Source organism: Prosopis cineraria, unplaced genomic scaffold, assembly GCF_029017545.1.
Source record: "Prosopis cineraria cultivar Desert tree isolate PC_DT_omini unplaced genomic scaffold, ASM2901754v1 PC3, whole genome shotgun sequence".
Taxonomy (NCBI): domain Eukaryota; kingdom Viridiplantae; phylum Streptophyta; class Magnoliopsida; order Fabales; family Fabaceae; genus Prosopis; species Prosopis cineraria.
The window spans coordinates 6453939-6476365 of record NW_026555334.1 but is presented as its reverse complement, the minus strand read 5'-3'; the positions used below and the strand labels follow the sequence as shown (position 1 = coordinate 6476365).

General features: G+C 27.3%; 1 protein-coding gene and 1 long non-coding RNA gene across 3 annotated transcripts; one reads left to right on the top strand and one right to left on the bottom strand.

Annotated features, from left to right (window-relative positions):
* The first annotated feature begins 7567 nt into the window (after positions 1-7567).
* LOC129305119 (uncharacterized) lies at positions 7568-9179 on the top strand. The gene is made up of 3 exons (XR_008591878.1): positions 7568-7728; positions 8395-8460; positions 9011-9179. It is a non-coding gene; the product is annotated as an uncharacterized LOC129305119 (long non-coding RNA).
* A 264-nt stretch (positions 9180-9443) lies between these two features.
* LOC129306987 (probable WRKY transcription factor 9) lies at positions 9444-14533 on the bottom strand. Of its 2 annotated transcripts, XM_054947824.1 has the most exons (5): positions 14233-14533; positions 13316-13462; positions 12857-13195; positions 11284-11397; positions 9450-10230 (listed from the first exon to the last, which is right to left on the bottom strand). In XM_054947824.1, exons 1-5 carry the CDS (start codon positions 14491-14493, stop codon positions 9889-9891), a joined length of 1203 nt encoding a protein of 400 aa, XP_054803799.1. In that variant the 5' UTR covers positions 14494-14533; the 3' UTR covers positions 9450-9888. The 2 variants fall into 2 exon arrangements, with proteins under 2 accessions (XP_054803800.1, XP_054803799.1); XM_054947825.1 differs by lacking the exon at positions 13316-13462 and having other exon boundaries at positions 9444-10230.
* Positions 14534-22427: the final 7894 nt, after the last annotated feature.

Here is a 22427-nt window from a genome sequence, read left to right as displayed (position 1 = left end):
TTTAAAATGTTAAAAATGAAATAGGAAGCCTATCTACAAAAAAATTGTTCTAGCAAAAACTTTTTGCCCATACTCACTATAATATTTGGAAAGCAAGATGTAAAAAAGTTTACTCTAAAGATATTATTGTAGAAAATGATATGGCTTTCTCTAAAACCAACCAAATTATTAATGATATGAAGTTTCAATCTAAAGTTGATTTTCTAAACAAAATCGACTCCAAACATAAGGCTAGATAGGATCCACCAAAACCTAAAGGGGCGAAACTTGATGTTGATGGTTTGGTTAAGCATAATAGAGTAGCTACTTGTAGAGGACTTATTAGGGATAATAAGGAAAACTAGATTTACTAAAAACTTTGGTTATCAATCCAACATTATAGCCGAACTCATAACAATTTTGGAAGGGTTTAACATATGCTAGGATGATAAAATTACCAAAATGAATGTTAGTTCTGATTTTATGGAGGCCCTTTCCTTTATTGAAAGTAATTTCAATCAAGGTCATCCTTTTGCATCAATTTTAAGAAACATCTGAACCTCGAAATGACAAATTAGAGGATCACTTTTGATCACATCTACATAAAAGCTAATCATTATGCTGATTTTTCTAGCCCATAAGGTTTTAAAGGATCATTTTGATATTACTTTATTTAGCATACTGTCTATTAATTGTAAAAGCCTTATAACTTTTGACATGACTTAATTTTGGTCTCCTTGCATAGTTTTTTACCGTGGCCATGTAGTCAAAAAGAATTATTAAAATATGGGGTGAAAAAATTTATATACTTAATTTTATATATTTAAGATATTTATTTTTAATAAAATTAAGATATTTAATTTTTTTATAAATTATTTATTCTATAATCAACTATTGTTATTATTATTATTATTATTATTATTATTATTATAATATTAAAATTTATTTGTTTGGACATGTTAGGATAAAAGTATATTAAATATATAAAACTACTATATAAGTCTTACCCTAAAAGGATTATCACCTTTATTTATAAATAAAATACTTATAATTATTAAAATAAATAATAGAAGATTATTTGTGAATTTAAGAAAATTTTTATAAATTTAAAGAAAATTACTTGTCAATCTGTACAAAAATTAATTGTAAATTGATAGATAATTTTAAAAAAATATGCATACTTAATTGTGAATATATAATATACCGCATTGGTTTATAATTAAAATAATTAAGATTTTATATATTTGGCAAAAAAAAAACTAAAATTTCATATACTCACTAATAACATTCTTGAAGTCAAAATTAACATTTCATAAATCACAAGTGATGCAAAATTTACAAATATATATATATATATATATATATTTACAATTGAAATTTTATGAATTCACTAATAATCTTTTTTAAATTCACAAATGATCATTTTTAAATTTTTAAATGATGTACATAAGTTCATAAAATTATTGATCCTTCACAGTTTACTTTTTATTGATAAACAACTAACATTCCTTGTATTTACAGCTAATTTTTTTAAAATTTATAAGTCACATTCTATAAATTATTTTAATAATTATTTATTTTTTAAGTATAAATAAAGACCATGATCCTTCTAAAATATTTTAATAATTCAAAGTCTTTCACTGTTATGAATACTTTTGCAAGATCTATAATTATGATTTGCCTTTTTATTTTCTGAGTTTAATTAAAGTTAAATTTTGAAATGTTAATGACAAGAATGACCAGCGTGGTTATTCTTATATATTTAATATATTTTTATTCGGTTATATTATAATAATTAATTTTAAATTATTATTAAAATTAATAATAAAATTATTTTATATAATAAATAATATATAAAACATTTCATTTGTCTTAATTGAATTGAAAATCAATATCTTAACTGCATAAGATAAGATTAAGCATGTAAATTTTGTCCTTGAGAAATGTAAGGTCTATCAATTCATTTTAATCAAACTTAACGGGAAGGAATGACAAATAAATATCATTCAAATACACAAATGATATAAAAGAACCACGAAAAAAATAATTATTTTGAAATTTCTGAAAACTTATCTAATATAATTTTTTAAAAAAAACCATAATATCTCTACAAGTAAATAGCAACTTAAGAGTAGCAATAAATTATTTTCATAGAATGTAGGAAATGATTACTTTTATTTTTCAATTTTATTTCATAAAAAATAAAAGTAGTCATTTCCTATACAAATAAACAAATAATAAAAGAAGGATGACCACAAAATGGGCTAAGGACAAAAGACTTCATAAAATACTCATAAAATTTCAATTTTAAATAATAAACTTTCTAAAAATAAAAAGTTACTCTAAAAAAATTAATATATGTATTTAAGTTAATAAAAAAATAAAACTAACATTAAAGTTGAGAAAGCCTTTGTTTTTTAGTAAAAGAAAGTGGAGGTAAATTGGTCTCAGAGGCTCATTAGATTTAGAGTATGTTTCTAGGTTTAAAAAGTGTGAGCAACTTACAAATTATCCATTAATAAAGTGATCATATTAATAATGAAATTTGATTTCACGATCTTGTGAGATATAAGCTAAGGCAGAGAATGACTTTTATTATAAAAAGAAGCTTACTTATATTTTAAATATAAATGATAAATTTAAAAAAGGGAAAAAAGAGCAAATTGACCTATAAATTATAGGTTAGGAGCTTCTGAGATTTTAAACTCTTTTTTTGTACAATATTTTTCTTGAATTTTTAAAAATAATGCAATCTAATTACTATCGTTAACAAAAGTTAATTTTAACTGTTAGTTTATAAAAAAAACCTCAAAAATTATAGAAAATTTAAAAAAAATTACAGTAAAGGATTAAAAAATTACATATAAGGATCCAAAATATTACATATAAAGATCAAGAAAATTTTATAGTTTTGAGGTACTTTTTTTTTTATTTTTTTGATCAACTAACGATTAAAGTCAACTTTAATACTAGTGACCAAATTGCACAATTTCTCAAAGTTAAAGGAGAACATTATATAAAAAATAAATTTAAGGTTCCTGTACATATAGTTTAGTGACTAATTTGCTCTTTTGCTCTTAAAAAATGTTAATAAATATTTGTAGATTTATATAATTTACACTTTATTTTGAATGAAACCAACGGTATTTAGATAAGGGAAAAAAGTCAAAATCACATGTTCTCCGTTAAAAAAAAAAAATGTTTAGAATAGCTTTATCCTGCAACTTGCGAAATCTACTTAGTTTGAAGGAAAAATCACAGCCAGGATTGCTGGAGAAATGTATTCACAATTGAGGATCAATTAATTTTGAAATTACATTACAATCTTAAAGGTCTTAATTGTAATTAATTTGCACTGTAAAAAGATAAAAATGCCCCTATAATAACTATGTGTTCAAAGTCGGTGAACGACAACACATCATTTTGGAAAAAAACCCCCTTTTTCATTTTAACAATAAATTATTTGTGTATTTAAACTCATGACTTGTGAAAAGCCTATGTTTAAAGCTAGTGAACGACACACCTTCTGAATAAAACAACTCTTCTTCTCATTTTAACAACAAATTATCTTGTGTCAAATTTCTTGACTTGTAAAAAAGTTGTATTTAAAGTTGGGGAACGACAAACCATTTGAAAAAAAAAATAACTCTCATTTTTATTTTAACAATAAATTATTCTGTGTGTTTGAACTTATAACTTGTGAAAAGGCAAATTACAGTTAGACCTCCATTATAGAGGCTTTTTTGTCTTTTTACAGTGTAAATTAATTATAATTAAGACTTCCGAGACTACGGTATAATTTTAAAATTAATTGATCCTCAACTATAAATATATTTCTCCAGCAATTCTTGGCTATGATTTTCGTTAGTTTGAATACGGTATTATAGAAAAAGGCAAACACACACGAGAAGGATAAGAACAAAAATTAAAAAGTAGATACTGCCCCTCATCCTAAACGCGTGAATGAGCTGAGACATTTGTTGTAGTTATAACTGATAAATATAAGATATTCATTCTTTTTGTCTCCTATATTTATTATTTTCTAAATTATATTCTTACGAGTTGGACGTTTCTTTAAGCTTTTAAATTTCAAATTTCAATATATATTAATTATTACTAATATTAATAATGAGAGGTATTTTTAAAAAATAACATATTTTTATACATAATTAACTTAACTAATTTCTCTAATCCAAAAAAATTAGTTAATGATCTCCCACATTTAACATGAGAGGAAGTATCTAAATAGAAAATAAATTATAATTCATATCTTCATATCATATTAACTTGTCATCCTAATGTCAATTATTTTGCAAAGTAGAACAGATAATAAATCTCATTAGAAAGATTGAGGAATGAAGAAATGTGAAAAATAATAAAACATAAATAATGTCAGTGAATTATTTATGTTAGAAGGAGAAGAAATTTATTATTCATTTTCCCAAATTCCCCATTACTATTTTAATGTTTTATATGTCATTATTTGATATCTCATATGATTATTTTTTATATATCATTATTTGATATCTCACATGATTAATTTACAAGGAGAATGACAAAAAAATATCTGCAAAATATGTAAATAACAGTTAAGTGCCATGAAATGTGGTAATTATTAGGGAGAATAATATTGAAGCCCCACACAAAAAAAATTAATTACTACAAGGTCCATTGATAGCTAAACTAAATTGTATTGATAACACAATCAGTTGTGAATGCAGTTTAGTTCAGTTGTCAATGGACCTTGTAGTAATTAATTTTCTTATGTGAGACCCGATTGTAATTCTCTCTCAACGACTTTTTTGACATTTTATTTTTAATGAAATGTTGTATTTTCCTTCAGTGACTATTATGCATTGGAAAATGACTACTTTAATTAGACTATTAAGTAAAAGGATTAATGAGCATTTTAAATCCTAAAATATTAGTCAAATAGCATTCTGGACTCTAAACTTTTAAAATGAGCAAAAACTCTCCTCAATTTGCAAATTCTGAACAAACTACCCCCTAATGTTTATTCATCCAACGTTGATCATTATGTAAGCCCAATTAACATACCACATGTCCAGAGGTGATTAATGCCACATCAGCCTTTGAAAAGATCTGACAAAGTTAAAGTAATGGTGGTTTTATGTAAATTAATGGTTGGAGGTAATTTGCTAATCGAGTAATAGTTTAAAATTTATGATACTCATTTTAAAAGTTTAAGATCCAAGATTTTATTCGAGTAATAGTTTAGAATTTACAATGCTCATTAACCCTAAGTAAAATGAAATAAAAAATAATTACTTTTTTCTACAATTTTGTTAATTACTCGAATACAAGTATTAAATACCAGTGACTATTACATACGTTGGAAAATTACTATGTTAGTCGGATTATTGACTAAAATGAAATGAAAAATATCTAATCCTTTTTCACAAATTTTAGATTTATTGGTGTAAAGTTTTTTTTTCAGTAGTGAGATTAAACGGAAGGATGATTTAAAGAAATTGACATTACATTTTTTTTTACTTATATAATAATAACAAATAACTAGCTTAACGAATTTTATTAGTTTATATAAACTAGTTTACAAGCTCTGATGTTTAGAATCAAAGGGAGTATTACAACAAAGGTTGATACGGTTTGTAATATTTGGCCCATAACTTATAAAAGTTGTAGGTTCAAATCTTGTTGTTGATATGAGAACCTTATTGGCAGATGATTTGCAAGTAGTTTATTTAAATTATTTTGTTCACAAAATAGTGCTAAATATATATATATATATATATTATAAAAAATTATGTATTTAAAAAATTTTAAATAAAAACTCTATATATATATATATATAAATGTTATATTAGTTATCATTTTTATTTAAAAAATTAAACTTACTTATAAAGCGATATATATATATATATATAGATTATCATCTTAATTTGAACATAACAGGAAAAAAGATCAAAATGTTTAGATGGCATGAATTGCATGCATTATGAGTAATAATTTAATAATCAAAATTTAAATCAATTTTGTAGCAAAAATGCCAAAATAGGATGACAAGAAAAGGGGATAGACAAAGCATTTTTATTAATTCATATATGCATAATATTAATCATTTCATATAAAAGACTAAAAAGTGAAAGGATCACAAAATTAAATTAGTTTGTATTTAAGTGATAATGTAAGCATGTCTTGATTAGAAGGACTTTTATTGTTATTTAGATAATTAATTTTTAAAAAAATATATAATTTTTTATGTAAAGAATAAAAAGAGATAAATTTATAACTTTTAAAATTTTAAAAAAATGACAAAAAAAAATTTTTTTCCTACAGGTTGGCAGAATTACAACTTGCATAGGATGTGGATCGTGCAAATCCACCCTGTTAAACCTGCAATCCATTGCAGTCGTGGGTAGATCTATATTATTAGTGCTATTTATAAACGCTCTTTGAGTTTGGAGGCATGCTCTGATCATATTAAATTCTTAGAATCCAACTCACCTGAACTTTTTTATATCAAGAAAATCATAGGGAGCATTTAAGTATGAAATCAATTATAATTCATGTATTCATTATATTAATTAACTGTCCATCTTAATGTCAATATTTTGTAATTAACCGTAGAAAAGATAATAAATCTCTATTAGAAAGATTGAATAATGAAGAACTGAGAAAAATAATAAAATATAAATAATGTCATATAACGTTGGGATTGTTGGATTTGTATTTAAATTTTATATTATGTTTCAAATTTCACATTTAGAATTTATGTATTTAAAATTCTTTATTTTGGCAATTTTAAAAAAAATCAAATGAGTTAAGATTCAAATCAAAAATAAAAAATTGAAAGTAACAAGTTTATTTATATTTTTAATCAATGAAAGATAAGAGCATAAAGGTATTATTAGTAAAAACATGAAGAGAACAAAAGGTTTGAAAGTGATTGAAATTTCAAAAAATTAATGTATAAAGGTAATTTAAAATTACAAAAAAAAATGTACTAAGGGATGCAATCTATAAATTTTTGTGTATCTAAATTAAATGAGAGATTTGATCCAAATTCAAATCCCCATCCAGCCAATCACACCATTAATTATTGATTTTATGTTAGAAGGAGAACAAAACACAGAAAACTAACCATGTCCAATGGATTAACAAACGATAAAAAATAAGGTTAAAGGATAAAATTATGAAAACGAATCGTATATAGAGGAAAGCTGTAACATCCTGATTTTTTATATAATAAAGAAATTGTGGAATTTAGGTTTTGAGAAAAAAATGATAATAATAGGAATTTATATTATTTGAGGTTATTTAGAAATAATATTATGGTTAGGTATTTAATTATAAATTTAAAAATTTAAATTTAAAATCACATAAGCAATATTTAGTTAAGATATAATACATAAATAATTTTTTTTATGTATGTGTTGAAAAAAAAAGAGAAGGTAGAAGGAACAAAAAAAAAAGGGGGTGGAAGGTTGTTGTTTCTAAGTCCCACATTGGTTAGATGAGGAGAAGAGAAGAGGTGCCTTCATGTATAAAAAGGAGGGGGTGTGTGCATTAGGAAGCATGAGAGGCTAAGATGTAATTTAGAGAAAATTGCAACTTTTGGCCCAAAGGTTTGAATAATTAAATTCAAACTTATAGTTTTTTTTAATATAATTTTGGGACTCACAATCCCATTTTTATATTATTTTTCTCTCTTCCTCTCACGTTGCTCGGCGTTTTCTCGCAAGGGGAGATTATTTTCTTTTTCTTCAGGTATGTTCTAACTTTCCTGTTTAGATTAGCATTTAAAAATTTATTTAATTACAAAATTAATTTTATAGTTATTTTCTAAATAATATTAGCTTTCTAGTGATATGATTATTTTGTAGGATAGAGTAAATATTTTGATTAGGATTTTTCTATAGGATAGTTAATCTGATGATATGATGGATTAAAAATATAGGTTAAAATTCTTAGGGATATAAAAAAATATTATAGAATATTTTCTTAAGGTTGAAACTCATGTTTAAGAATTTTTGAGTTAAAATCTAGATCTATATGGTTGAATTTATGTGAAATCTGAGACGTAGGGATAAACCTATGATTATTAAATATTTATTTAAGTATGAATAGGTATTTTTGAGGTTATAGAAAGGTGATTTGAGGCTTCAGGATAATTCTAAAATTTTTAATTTATTTTTGGATGAATTTTTAGAATATGGAAGGATGAAATTGTGATACTAGAAGTGAATTGAGGATAAAAAAAAATAGTTCATTAGGGTACGAGAATTTTAGAAAAGTATTTGGGAAGTTAAATGAGGTATAAATCTTAAATTAGTGTTAATATGGACTATAGATCTAAGACTTTCTAACTCTTTAAATTAGAGTTATTTATTTTAATGTAAAATTAATATATAGTATTGTGAAATAATTATGTAGATTATATTGACAAAGATAGTGGTGAAAAAGGAGTTGTGAAGGGGAACTTGTTATTCAAGACACAAGGTAACCATTATTAATGTGTTGTGATTGGTGTGTTTGTAAATGGTTATGTGTTATTTTATTGTTTGGAAAAATTATGAATTATTGAAAATAAATATTGTTATATACTTCTGTGAAATCATTGCCAAGTGGGTTAAAAATTTATTTTTGTTTATCATGATGAGATATTATTGTTCGGATATATTTCTGTTTGGATATTTGAATGATGCATGACTTGTCAGGGTATTTTAATGAATGGTGTTAATGGGAATTTCTGTTCGGTTAATTATTACCATGTGGTAAGCCCTCATTGGACCCAATGAGTGGCGTGTCGCTTGGTCCAACTCACCTTTGGCCGGGTGATTTGGCGTCCGAGCATGGCGAAAGGAGGATATAAGGTGCAGTCATGCAAATTAAATACTTGTTTGGTTTGTTTGAAAGTATTGTTCGGTTAAATGTTTTGTGTGCCCACTTAGCAATCGCATGATTAGTTACATCCGCATGCATCATTACATATTAATTTCTGGTTACTGGGACTTTTAAGTCTCATTCCCCGTGGTTAATATTTTTACAGGAGCGAGTCCGGCCGAGAAAGCATCAGAGGTGTAATTATGGTGTATGAGACACCATCTTTTACGTTGCCTCTTATTTTGGATTATACAATGTATCTTGTGCCAACTTAGGACATATCTTCTTTGTGGAGCATGTAAACTCTAATCCTTTTTATTAAATGCATTTATATGTTTAAGAGGATTATGTCTGTCCCTTTTAATTTATGACCTGATTTGAATAACATGTTATGAGGATCATGTCTGTCCCTCATGGTTCTAATTACTTTTTAAAATATTTTAAGACCTGTGGTATATTGTCTTAGATGTATCATGGTAGAAATTTTTTTACCATGATAATGGTTTTAATAATTTGTGAAAAATCAGTTTGTAAATTTGAGGGTGTTACAAAAGCTATCCACTCCATCTAGCTCTATATATAAAGAGTAAATTGCACCTAAAGATTTATATATATATGTATATATATAAAGAGTACGTTGCACCTAAAGATCCACGCAACAAATATTGACCCTTCACTAGTTTAATTACCTTGCATGTCAAGTAATTGAAACCTTCTTCATATATAAAAGCTTATACATATGTTTGTCTGAAAAAAATATTGAAAAAAAAATAACTTTTAAAGAAAAAAGAATCAGAAGAATATATATATATATATATATATATATCCTTCACGTCTTCCATGCTTAATCTTTGAACTGGGTTTTCCCTTTGGGCGATGATGAGAGGGACTCTAAGATCCATCTGTTACTGCTGCTGCCAAGGCCAGAGTTTCCGTTATTAATGATCGAAGTCGATGATGACGACGCGGCAGTCGTCCCTGAAGGATTATTAATTATGGAAGTTATTGCTGCTGCCACAGCAACCCTAAACTTAGGATCTGAAGCTATCGCAGACACACTTTGATGATGATGATGATGATGATATCCAAATGGTAATAATGGAAGTGCCTTGCTGATATTTCTTGAGTGGGAAAATTACTACTGTTTGGTGTCCAAGAAAATCTGGGTGGTGAAGATGATGATGATGAGGTTGAGGTGAGATCGAGAACGAGTCCTTTGGAAGGGTCAATGTTATTATTATTAGGGTTTGATTGGATGTTGTAATATTGGTTAGCTGCATTATAAGCAGTGGAAGCCATGGCTGTTGCACCTACTGGGAGAGGATGATTGTGTGTTCCTTCATATGTTGTGATTAATATGGACATGTCCTCTAAGCATCTCTGCACCTGAAATTAATTAACATGCATGTATGTCACACTCACACCTATATATAGCAATGTTCTGTGTGTTAACAAGTTCGAATTATGTTTTTACCTGCTTTCTAGCTAATAAAGAAAAACAATGGCAAATTAATAAGAAAATAAATACTGTGCCCAATGTGGACCCCATAACTTATTTTCTTCTCCATTTTCATTTTGTCTTGATATCTCCTATTAGTTTTCTCCTCTAGTTAGTTTCTTCTTTTACCCTTACCCTAATTGCATCCATCCCAACACAACGAAAATATAGTGACATAGCAAAATCTGAAACATTTGTGTCATTGTGTGTACTCCCTCCTATAGGGCAAGGCTAACTAATTTCATGGTTTTTAAGGAATGATAGTTAATACTTTCCTATATATAAGATGTTTTTAATTAATTCATGCAAAAGTTGGTCATTTACTTGAAAGCACAACATTTTTCAGTTTTGTCCTTGACCAGTTTTCAAAAGTAAATTAATACAGATTTACCAAAAACTAATTAATACAATGCATAGCTTTTTTCCATTTCCAAGACAACATAAGGATAAAATTGTTCATTTATTAAAAAATATTCTAACAACCCTTATATTTAGGGACAAAAAGATTTCTAACTGACATCTTATATATGGGATGAAAGGAGTATATCTTAAATTTATAGAAAAATGTGTAACTTTTCCATTTCGCCTTTCGTTGAAATTATTAAATACTGTAAATGTGTTGTATGCATAGAAATTAGAAAAAAAAAACAAAAATTAACTGTCATATCTTTACCTTATATTTAGAATCAAGTAATGCTTTAAAATTTTGCCCTATATATATTAGGATCAGTGGAGCATTACACCTTTGCATATAAATGATGTATATGTCAAATGCCCAACAACAAGTACATATGAAACAGTGACACAAGAGAACAACTCGCATTTGGATTGTGCATACAATATCGCGCGCGCGCGCGCGCACGACACGCAGGGTTAATGAAATCATAAACTAAAGCTTTGGAGTTAAAAGAAATAAAAATGTGATTAATAAAGTTAATTACCTGTTTTCTGACTGGACAGCCGGGGGCTACAGTGCAGCGATAATAGGCACGAGGACATGGATTCCCTTTGGAAATTTTTTGACCATATTTTCTCCATTGACACCCATCATTCATCTGCATTAGTATATATCAAACACTTTATTATCTCCTTAGAATTTTTCTTAATTATCATCTTAATTATTATGCTCACTTTTCAAATCACAACTCTGGAAATTAAAACTATATATATGTAGTGTACACATATGAAACATCTCTAACGTCTATGTATATAATTCGTATGTGACCAGATATCTATAGTATAGTAGGCTTCGTTTGTTAAACAGGACCCATCGCTATATCTATCTCAAAAAAGGGTGTGATTCAATGTTTTTTTCTCAAAAGAAAAGCATCATATATATGTTGTTTTTCTAATTAATTTGTAGTGTCAATTGTTTATTAAATATTGATGACTGTACAAGCTTGATTGTTTAATTCCTTAGAAATGCATGATGCATGGTCCTTTTCATCATCTCCTTAATGTGAGTGTGCATATGTGTATTGTAATTGGTCTATATATTAAAATTTAATACTAATTTCTGAATTTTTTTATTTAAATGTCTTTTATCAATAATATAAACATTATTTTTTAAAAATATATATTTTATATATTTCAAAACATTTAAAAATAATAAAGAGGAAAAACATCCCATTTTCCCCCCTAATTAAAGGAAAGCACTTAATCTCAATCCCTTTCCGGTTGTCCAAATTTTCTGCAAGATTAGAATGAACTTTTTCTATTTCTGATAGTGATGGACTTGATCTATATATTACCCCGTCCGTTCAATATTATAAGGCTTTTTTTTTGAAGTATCATATTGAAGAATATAAGATATTTTTTGTTTTTCAATGTGCAATCAATAAGATTTTTTCAAAAATACCCTTAATTAGGGATGTAATTAATAAGATTACCTAACTAAAAAGGCATATTAAATAAGAGCAAATATAAAAATAATGTCTAATTTTAAAACAATTAATTAAGTCATTGAAGATGTAATTTGGTTAAAAGCCATATCATTAATACAGAACGGATAGAGTAAATATGACCCACTAGTATATTTATCTCTTCACAGACACATATTCCAGATTCTGATCAGCTGTTATAAATAATGTATTGTGTATAGTGCTAGAAGAAAGATATACTCTCTTTGGTCTTTATTATAGGACAATTTCAACTGTTTCATGTATTATAAATAATGTATTGTGTGCAGTGTTAGAAGAAAGATATACTCTCTCCGATCCTTATTATAGAACATTTTCAACTATTTCACGCATCTTAAAAAAGTTATTTTTTTATATCATAAAAAAATAAGATGTACTTTTAATTTTCACCCTTGACTTTGAATAATAATACAATTATATTAAATATCTTCATGCTAATCAAAGAGGTAAAATTAAAAGAAATTATTTAGTTATTATAATTTATCCTATATTTTGGTCCAAAAATTACTTATAGAAAGTGTCTTGTTATGTGAGTATAATTAATGCATGAAATGTGTGTGTGTGTGTGTGTCTATATAGATATACATATACTTACAGTGGCCGCTTCACATCTGGCTCTAACAGAAACCCTAGCCTTCCTACTAGTTGGAGTTGATGAAGCAACATGGGTATTACTGATACCAGGTGACTGATCATGGTAACTAGTGCGAGCTATCTTGTTCTGTCGTACTGCTGATGAGGTTCCAAAACTCGTCAATTCTAATAATTCCTTGTTATTCTTAGACTCTTCTTTATAAATATTTTCTTCTGGTTCACTCTTACTAGTCTGTAACCTCAGTGATAATCCCAATCCAATCTCCCTCATACCATCATCCTCACCACCGCCAGAATTTCCATTGTTTTCAAGTGATGAGAGAGACATCATCTGGGGGTCCTGATCCAAAGACATTCCAAATTAAGAATTATTATAATATATGAAAAGAGATTAACTATATAATTACCCAATATATATATATATATAATTATATTGGCCAATAATTTATTGAATTATTACTTTTTGCTTTTCGAGGTGGTTCTGCTGGATGACTGCGAATTTCATCTGAAGATCGTAGTAGTCTTTCATGGTTTGCTCCACCTCTTTCCGTAACACTTTGTTTTCTTCTTTCATGCGATCTGTCTCCACTTGTAAAACACTTAGCTCCTAGTCATCCCAGAAATCATAAGTTCTAATTAAGACCATGCCCTTTAGTTTAAATGACCACCCCTCTCTCTATATATGTATGTATGTATGTGAGCGCTCCTTCCCGTTCAATTTACAAAGAAGAAATAAGATTTTTTTTTTGTCCTTGTATAAGGCATGTGCCATTGAATTCTCATATCACAAATTATTTTTAATATATTAAAAGTGACTTATAAATAGAATTAATTAATCATATAAACACAGGTAATTAAGTATGTCATACTTAATTAAAATTATTAGAAGTATGAATCAATCGATCTGTCTGTGTGTAGATCTATCTGTGTAAGCATTATTGGAAAAGGAGAAATTGAGATGTTAATTTTCACAGAAAATGTTCTCAAAACAAAAAATTTTAAGATTTCCAAAGCAAGAGATTTAACTTTGAGTTATTAATTAAATCAAGATCCTAGACGATAATACGCGTTGCCGTTTCAAGTGGCAGCCGCCAGGGAGAGAAAGAGATATAAGATGAGTGAATTAATTGATGAGGTTCAATGAGAGAGATCAGCAGTCAGATCAAAAGATAATTAAGTTTGAACTAATGAAAAGGTTAAAAAAAAGTTTTAACATTTATATATAGATTATGGATTAGAAATCAGATCTCGATCTCTTACACAAAACCTAATTAGAGATAGAGAGTGTAATATAATAGTGAGGTTTTTTTCTTCCTGTACTGCAATAATCAAAAGAAAGAAAAGTGTGTGTGTGTGTGTAGATATATGAATACATACCTCTCTTGTTTTAGTGTTCTCCGCCATTGACCCATTATCATCTTCTTGTTGTTCTCGTGTCTGATCTCCTGCTGCAACCATGGTGGCTTCATGATGAGGAGCTTCTTCTTCGTCAACCTTCACTGCTCGTGCCATTTCTTCATCATCATCATCATCTTCTTCTTCTGCCTTCTGAACTGCTTCTTCATCGTCAATAATCTTCAAAGAGAGATCCATTTTCTGCATCTTTTTGTCTTCTTCTTCCTCCTCTGATCTACCCATTTAATTCTTGCAGAATCTGTCTGATCTATATATATATATATTTCCTTTTGATTTGGGCCCTTTCTATTATAGCTCTTGTGTTGTGTGATATATATAAATGATACTTAATTCTGAGAGGCAGCACCAAAGTCAAATCCTTCGTCTCACAAAGACGTATTCTTCTTGGACACACTGGGACGCATCTTATTAACTTTGACTTTCATTAATTTTACTATCAATTATTATCTATCTACAATATACATTCCAATTTATTTTTTTTAAATTTATTTTTGGTCAATAATTTCTGTTGATAGATGCAAATATAGGTTCTGTGGGCACCGGCTATTTTTTTTTATATAATTCCTTGATGCCTTCTCATGCATGACCAAATTAATTGATTGGTTACAATTTACAATTATATTTAATAACCCTAGATGCTTCCTAGTGAGGCTTAAATATTAGTCATTAATTAGTCAATTTTTTTAATAATGGGTCATAGAGCTTGTATTATTTGTTGTCTAATTGATTATATTTAGAAACAAAAGGCTTTTTAAATTTCCTGCCATATGCCCCGCCTACTTAATTATTCGTAAAAATTAATAACTAATTAAAATTAGCATGTGTGATAGGAGCGGCTCTGTCACTTAAATAAGTGATTGAGTTTGAATTACAGTTATTATGTATATAATAACTTAATTAAAAAATGTCTACCATTTGCCTTACAATACTTGGAGAAAAATAATCTTTAATTATTTATAAGTTAAAAATTATTTAATATCATATAAATAATTAATTAAAAGTTATGTAAGATGAGAAAAGTCAATTTATACTGCCAAAAGTGAGCCGCAACAAGCAAGCCAGAGCCGTTTGACATTAAATATATCTATCGGTTAGAATTTAACGCGGACGTAAATTAAATATAAAGTTACACCAACGAAAAGAATTCTTAAAGGGTTATTTTTTAATTATACTATAGAAATAAGACAGCTGGCACTTATAATTAGGTTAATTGAATAGTAAGAAACTCAACATAGCCCTTGAATGCCGTTCAAATTGAAATCTTAAGGAGGAAGGAAAAAAAGACTCCCTGTAGTGTTTTACATAAGTCACTTTTTAGTTTTTTTTAAGAGTTTTATAGTTAAAAATGTAATTATCATACAAAGCCTGTGAAACATTAATTACCTCATTTTAAAAATGTCATTCCTATTAATTTCAAATGAGATTATGAAAAAAAAAGTATACTTTTATGGTCCTGTTTATAGAAAGTCCTTCACCCAAATAAAAAAAAAACATTAATTTTGTTTAAAAATTTAATATATTCTTAACCCTACGCTCTTACCCCTATTGAATATATATAATTTAATAACATTTCTCTCACTAACATTTAATGAAAGATAAAAGAGAAAATTTATAATAAAAATCTAATAATGTGACTTATTTTATAAATAAGATAAAAAAATTTCTCACATTATTATAAATAGGATTAGAGAGAGAGGGTATTTTTTTAATTTATAATATTTATCCAGGGCAGAGATGAGAATTAAGAAATTTTTATATAAACAATTTTAATGACACAACTAATACTTTTGGTCATGCCGAAATAGTTAGAAAGTAATCAATAGGATTAAAAGGAAAAATACTCAAAGTTTTATTCAATGAGCTAGAAATATTCTTAGTTATTAATTTACGGCACACTCTGTAAACCGTGAAAAAAGATCTCTAATTCATAACAGAAGCAAGATGTTCAAAGTAAAGGTTGTGAGTTTTACATATTATGCCAAAACTGGTGCGAGAAAGGGGGTTAAGGGGCAAAAAAATACACATAAAACCATTCTGCCAAAGAACAACAAGCATCCTAAATTACACAACATGCATGTTACAATATTGGGCCCCATCAACTAGTGACAGATCTAGACAAGTTAAATAGTGAGAGAAAATTTTTTACTCAAGTCAAGTAATAATTACTTTTAAAAAAATATGATTTTAAATATTTGTTAAATTACATTATAGGTAAACATTTGTTAAAATTAAATACTGCTACTAAATAACAAGGCCTGTAAATTTTATAGCTACTAAAAAATTTCTTTATATTAACATACAAAAGTTAGATTAAGTGAAAGATGAATTCTTTTATAACATAGCAAATCAATATTTGAATTCTTGTTGAAAGAGTTGCCCACATTTAATAGCTGACTGTGCCTTAAATAGGATTGCTTCTAATAAGAGTTCAATTTTGTTTTATTTTTATTAAATAGAATTTATATTATTTCTTTTTTGTATGGAAGAGAAACAATTGAAAAATATTTTTGATAATTCCTTCAAGCAACCCAAGATTTTTTTTATAGTACCGAAGGCTCAATGGCTAGTATAGAAGGCTGGTAAAAAGTGGGAGAGTCAAGAAGGTGGAGAGAATATTTGGGTTACAATTTGCTACAATAAGTCTATAATTAGACTCCATTTAGTTCTAATTCAGTCAAGTTTTTGGATTTTTATTTAATTTTTATATTTATTTTTCATGTATTTTGTTTATTTCATATTTTAAACTTTAATAGCCTATTATAGGGTTTTGAACTTAAGTTAACCGTTAGGATTTTCACATTAAAGTTGGCCAAAAAAAAAAAAGGATTTTCACATTAGGGTTTTTAGAGATCCTAGTTGAGTTAGTAGTCTTTTATTTCTTTAAATATCATATAAATGGCATATGAAGAATATGTGCAATAAATAAATTTTTTCTTTAATGTGCTTTGCTTGTTTATCAGTATTCAGGATTAAATACCATGGGGCTTTTTGGGTAATCATGACATTGAGAGTTCCTTATTTAAGATATCATGAGTTTGGTTTCAACTATTTGTATGGATATTTTCAATTAATATGTTCTTAGAGAAATAACATGCCATTAAATTTTAAATTATTATAAATTATCGGCTTCCATATCACTCATTGATAGATGCAATTCACATTACTATAAAAAATACTTTTTACACCTGCTTTTTATATTGGTTAAAATTTAATTGGTGTACATAGTATATATAGTATGTGGTGGCATTTTATAAAACAGGTGTAAAAAATTATTTTCAATCAATATAAAAAGTGTTTTTTATAGTAATGATCAGTTAAAAATAAAAATTATGTGGTGGCATTTTCTAAAACAGGTGAAAAAAAATATTTTTAATCAACATAAAAAGTGTTTTTTGTTATAATGGTCAGTTAAAAATAAAAATGCCTTTTATACTTTGAAGGATTGCGTAACAAAGCTCTCTTCCCTTTCAAGTCCGACACAGCCTAAACATCCGCAACAGTCAACCAGAATTTTTTTTTTTTTTGGGTCAAAAGTCAACCAGAAATTTATAGTTAAATGTATTTAATGGTTCGTTAAGATCCGTGCCCTACCGAACTTTCTTAATTCTGATTAGTTCCTTGACGCTCGTTATTAGTCTCTTTGGAATTCATGTTCATATTCACGTAATCAAATTCATATATGTATATGATGACACGTAAGATATGGTTAGCCACTTAATCACCCCTGTATATTTATATTTTAGGAATAGAAAACTTTCATTTTTCGTTCAAATGCAAAAATATCCCTTCTAATTAATGTCATATATCTAAGGAAAAAAATAATTACCACTTATTTATTAACAAAAATTATATTGTAAATTATTTTATTTGCTAAATTACAACCTTTCTATAATGTTTAACTAATTCAATAATACTCATTCATAACAGTTAAGTGCAACTACATTTTTTTGAATCAAAGACAAATTAGAAAAAAAGAATGCCTTTAATGCACATGATAGAAGGTCGTTCTTACAGAGGACTTATGCTTTTTCTATTTTCATTTACAAGTCACTCCAACATATTTTATTAAAATTTAAAACTAAAAAAAATCTTATTACTTTTTTCTAAGTGTAGTGTCTTTCTATATTGACTATAAAACTGTTTATATTTTTTTTATTGGTACCCTAATTAGTTGCTTTCCAACTGAGGGGGCCCCCAAGGTGTCCCCATGGCTTTAGCTCTTTAAACCAGCTATGGGACTAATCTTTTAATCAGCAGCATAGTAGAGAGAGTTTCGTCTCAAAACTTGCCACCTCCTAAAAGGGTCATCTTAAGAAATCAAACTTGAATTCTCTTTTTTAGGGGTTGTAGTCCACTTCCACTACGTCAACCCCTTATTGGTAAAAACGTATATATTTTTATAACAACACTAATTGCAGAATCAGTGTAAAAAATGATTTTAATTGTTGTAAAAATTAAAAAAAAAACTTTTGTACACAAATGTCTATCTAAAATTTTAACAATCTTCCAAATTTGCCCTTTTTAATGAAGGAATGGGTAAAAAATTTCAAGAAAATTTTTAATAATGTACACCAATATTTAATGAGAGTAAAAGAACAAAACTTAGAATAAAAATTACTGATATATCTCATAATTAGGGGGAAAATCTATCTGTCTCTATATGCAATGTGACCGAGATTGATCACTACATGTATTTACTATCAAGAAACCTCCGAATTTTGCTCTAAGTCCAAGGTACTTGTTGTCAAAGGAATCTCTCTCTCCCTCCCTCTCCCTCCCTCCCTCTCTCTCTCTCTCTGTTGTATAATGTTATTTTTCATTGGAGAGTTGACCATTGAATAAAAATATAGTTATTGTATACAGTGGTGAGGGAGACGAAAGCAAGCCATCAATGGTAGAGTTGACCTGGGGAGGGGCGAAGAATATTGTCTTAAAATTAATTTTTTTAAAAAATAATTTAATAGTTTAAAAAAATATCTATTGTATTACATATTGGGCTTTGAGTTGAAAAGCTAAAAAAAATTATGAGTTAAAAAATTAAATGAATTTAATGTTCAAAATATTAAAAAGAGGGTTCAAAATATGAAGAGAATATATGACGTGCAAAATCTACAAGAGTTAATATATAATTTAAACTTTAAATTATAAGTTCAAGGGTGATTTGAATTTTAAACTTTTGAAAAATATATATTTAAACTTTAATAATCAAGTTAGGGCAATTTCAACCCTACCATTAAATTTAAACAAACTTCTTTTAGTTTTTTAAAAATTGAGGCATAATGTGCACTTTTTCTCAAATGAGGGTAGGAGAGAGAGTGACAATGAAATTTGATAAAAATTATATATTAAGTCTAAATTTTAAAAAACTAACGAACATTTGTTTAAATTTAACTATGGGGTTGGAATTAGCCCTACTTTAATTATTTACAATTTAAAATCTACCTTTTAAAAGTTTAGAATTCAAAACGTTTAAAATTTATAATTTAAAATTTAAATTGTATATTAACCTAATCTAAAAGCTCGTTACTATAATTTGCAATTTTTCCTAAGTGAAAGGGTCATAAGATTCCCTCACTTGTACGTAAGCCTTGCAATGTCATGAGATGGAAAAAACTTAATTGAACTCTTTCAAATTATGTATTTATATATTCATATTGAAAAAAAAAATAAAGTACAAGATATGATTTTGGAAAAATGATATAAAAATCCCTTTAAATTATCTAAATGACATATTGGTTTCATGAAATAGCATAATTTCGCTAGAATTCTAAAGGATGTGTCTATCATTAGGGAATTATAAGAAATGACACTTTTACCTCTTATTCAAATAAAAAAAATCACAACTTTTATTCCTATATTAACAAATTTTTTTTCTAAATTCACAATAATGCAATAAAAAATTATAATTTATCAGTACTCTCTGTAAATTAACTAAATCAGCATGGCTTCAACAAATGGAACACGTGCTTTTCCCCTTTCGTCTCCAACACATTCACATCTCCCGAAAATCCATTCTTCTCTAGCAATTTTTGTAATTCAAGCCCTTGTCTATCGTCAAATCTTCCTCTACAACACACACTAGCACTCTCTTGCAATTTAGCTTTCCCAAGTTCAGATCCTTCTCCAAGTTAACTAATAGATTGTCGCCCCCTAACGCACTCGAAAAAAGAAACTTCCATACGATCCAACTTCACTGCATACATGGCTTGATTCTGTTTGAATTCTATTCCTCGCCCCAGAGAAAAGGCTACACCAAAATTAAAGCTTTCAGTGTCAGGTTTGATGGTTTTTCTAAACCAACCTGAATCGCCATGTGGTGTGCAATGTTAGCACCCATACTATCCTCAGCAAAGACCGCCTTCCCCAAATCGACGTGACGATGAGGTGGTAGAACACATGCCAATTATTTTAACATTGAGACTTGGGATTTTTGTTTTATTTGAAGGCAATTTAGTTATTTCTTTTGATTTCCTAATGACAGAAAAATTCATGAAACTCTAGGAGAATTATACCATTTCATGAGATCAATATGTCATTTAGATAATTTAAATAGATTTTTCTATCATTTTTCCTATGATTTTTGTGTATGTTTCACATATTATCATTACATTTATAACATATTTTCTCTTTATCTCCCCTTTATTGAATAGATCACGCATATACATTTACTTTTACATTTGTCAATTATTCATATACAGCCTAAGTAATTTTATATTCTAAGCATTTGATTTAAAATCTTCATATATGGTTGCACTGAATAGACAATGCTTTAAGCATATGTATTATGGAAATTAAAGAAAGTCTTAACAATTAGTTCAACAGCTAAAGAAAAAGTATGGGGAAGACATACATATATGTATAATAAGAGCAAACTTTTATTTACAAAATTTAAAACTTAATCTATATATAATAAAAAAAATCTAACAAACCGTCTTTTTTCGTGCCATTAACCAGGTATGCATGGAACTCACTAGCTAGTTTAATTTCTTTTTAAAAAAAAAAATTATCTACATCATCATGTTTATTTCTCTATTCTCTTACTAGAAGTGGGGTTATGCTTTGCAAAGTTTTAAGTAGGCTACAATATTATGAATAGTACATAATTCCTCATAAATTTTATATTATAAATAAATAGAGATATATAAATGTTTCAATTTCCCTCTGTTTAAAATGACATTGAAAACTATCCATTCTTTGTTAATTTTATTATTTTCTTTCTTCCTTTTTGGCGTTCGAAGCAGATCTTTGAGCTGAAATATCTTTCAATTTGAATTTTCAGGGATTAATTGTCTTTTGGGTCCTTAATCTAATTAATTTTTTTTTACATTTTTTATAATAATATTAGTTCTCTAGGTCCTTTAATTTTCCCATATGTTTTTTTTTTGGCCAAACAGAATTTTTCCATATGTTCAAAATCACAACCTTGATAATCAATTATGAAAACAAATTATGGGAACTTGAAATATGATCTAATAAAAATAATAATAAATCTCATGTAACGTTTTACTAGGTTAGGCCGTGCATTAGTTAATCAATGCTTCACTCATTAATAAAAATATTGTTCATCATCCCTTTTTTTTTATTGCTGATCTTGTTTAATGATATCAAGGATGGATAAGGATAGGCTCCACCTATGCGCTTGTCCTGAAATTATCTTAAATATTTATTAAGGTATTTATAAGTTTGACTATGACATTAAAAACTTAAAGAAAAGACATCCTAGGTTAATTGATAACGAAAGAAAAAAAAAAGTAATTGAAAAGGTCATTCAATGTGTTATTTTATATACATAGTTATTGCTCATAGTTTCTATTCATTCATTTAAGGGAATTAAGTTCAAATTCAGTAGTGGAATAGATTATGACTTTTTAAACACATAGTTCGGGTTCAAACTCATGTGAATGGAAAAAAAAAATTAATGAATTACTCTAAATTGAGTAGGACATTTGACTGCTTTCATGAATGGATCAAACTCTACCTCTTATTTAAATAGTCATAATCCCTTTTACTCATATCAAAGCTAGTTGGTATCTCTCCATTATTTTCTATCTAAATATGGATTAATATTGTTGATAAAAAAAGAATGTGGATTAATATTAAGGTCGAATATATGGCTTCAAAACACCATTTTTTAAAATATTTCTTAAACAATATTC

What these genes read in the sequence shown, in the direction of transcription:
- LOC129306987 (XM_054947824.1), bottom strand. Translation starts at nt 14,493, where the DNA reads ATGGGTAGATCAGAGGAGGAAGAAGAAGACAAAAAGATGCAGAAAATG. An exon ending in ACCACCTCGAAAAGCAAAAA is followed by an intron (nt 13,196 to 13,315) that starts GTAATAATTCAA and finishes TCTTTGGATCAG; the next exon opens with GACCCCCAGATGATGTCTCT. An exon ending in CCAGATGTGAAGCGGCCACT is followed by an intron (nt 11,398 to 12,856) that starts GTAAGTATATGT and finishes ATACTAATGCAG; the next exon opens with ATGAATGATGGGTGTCAATG.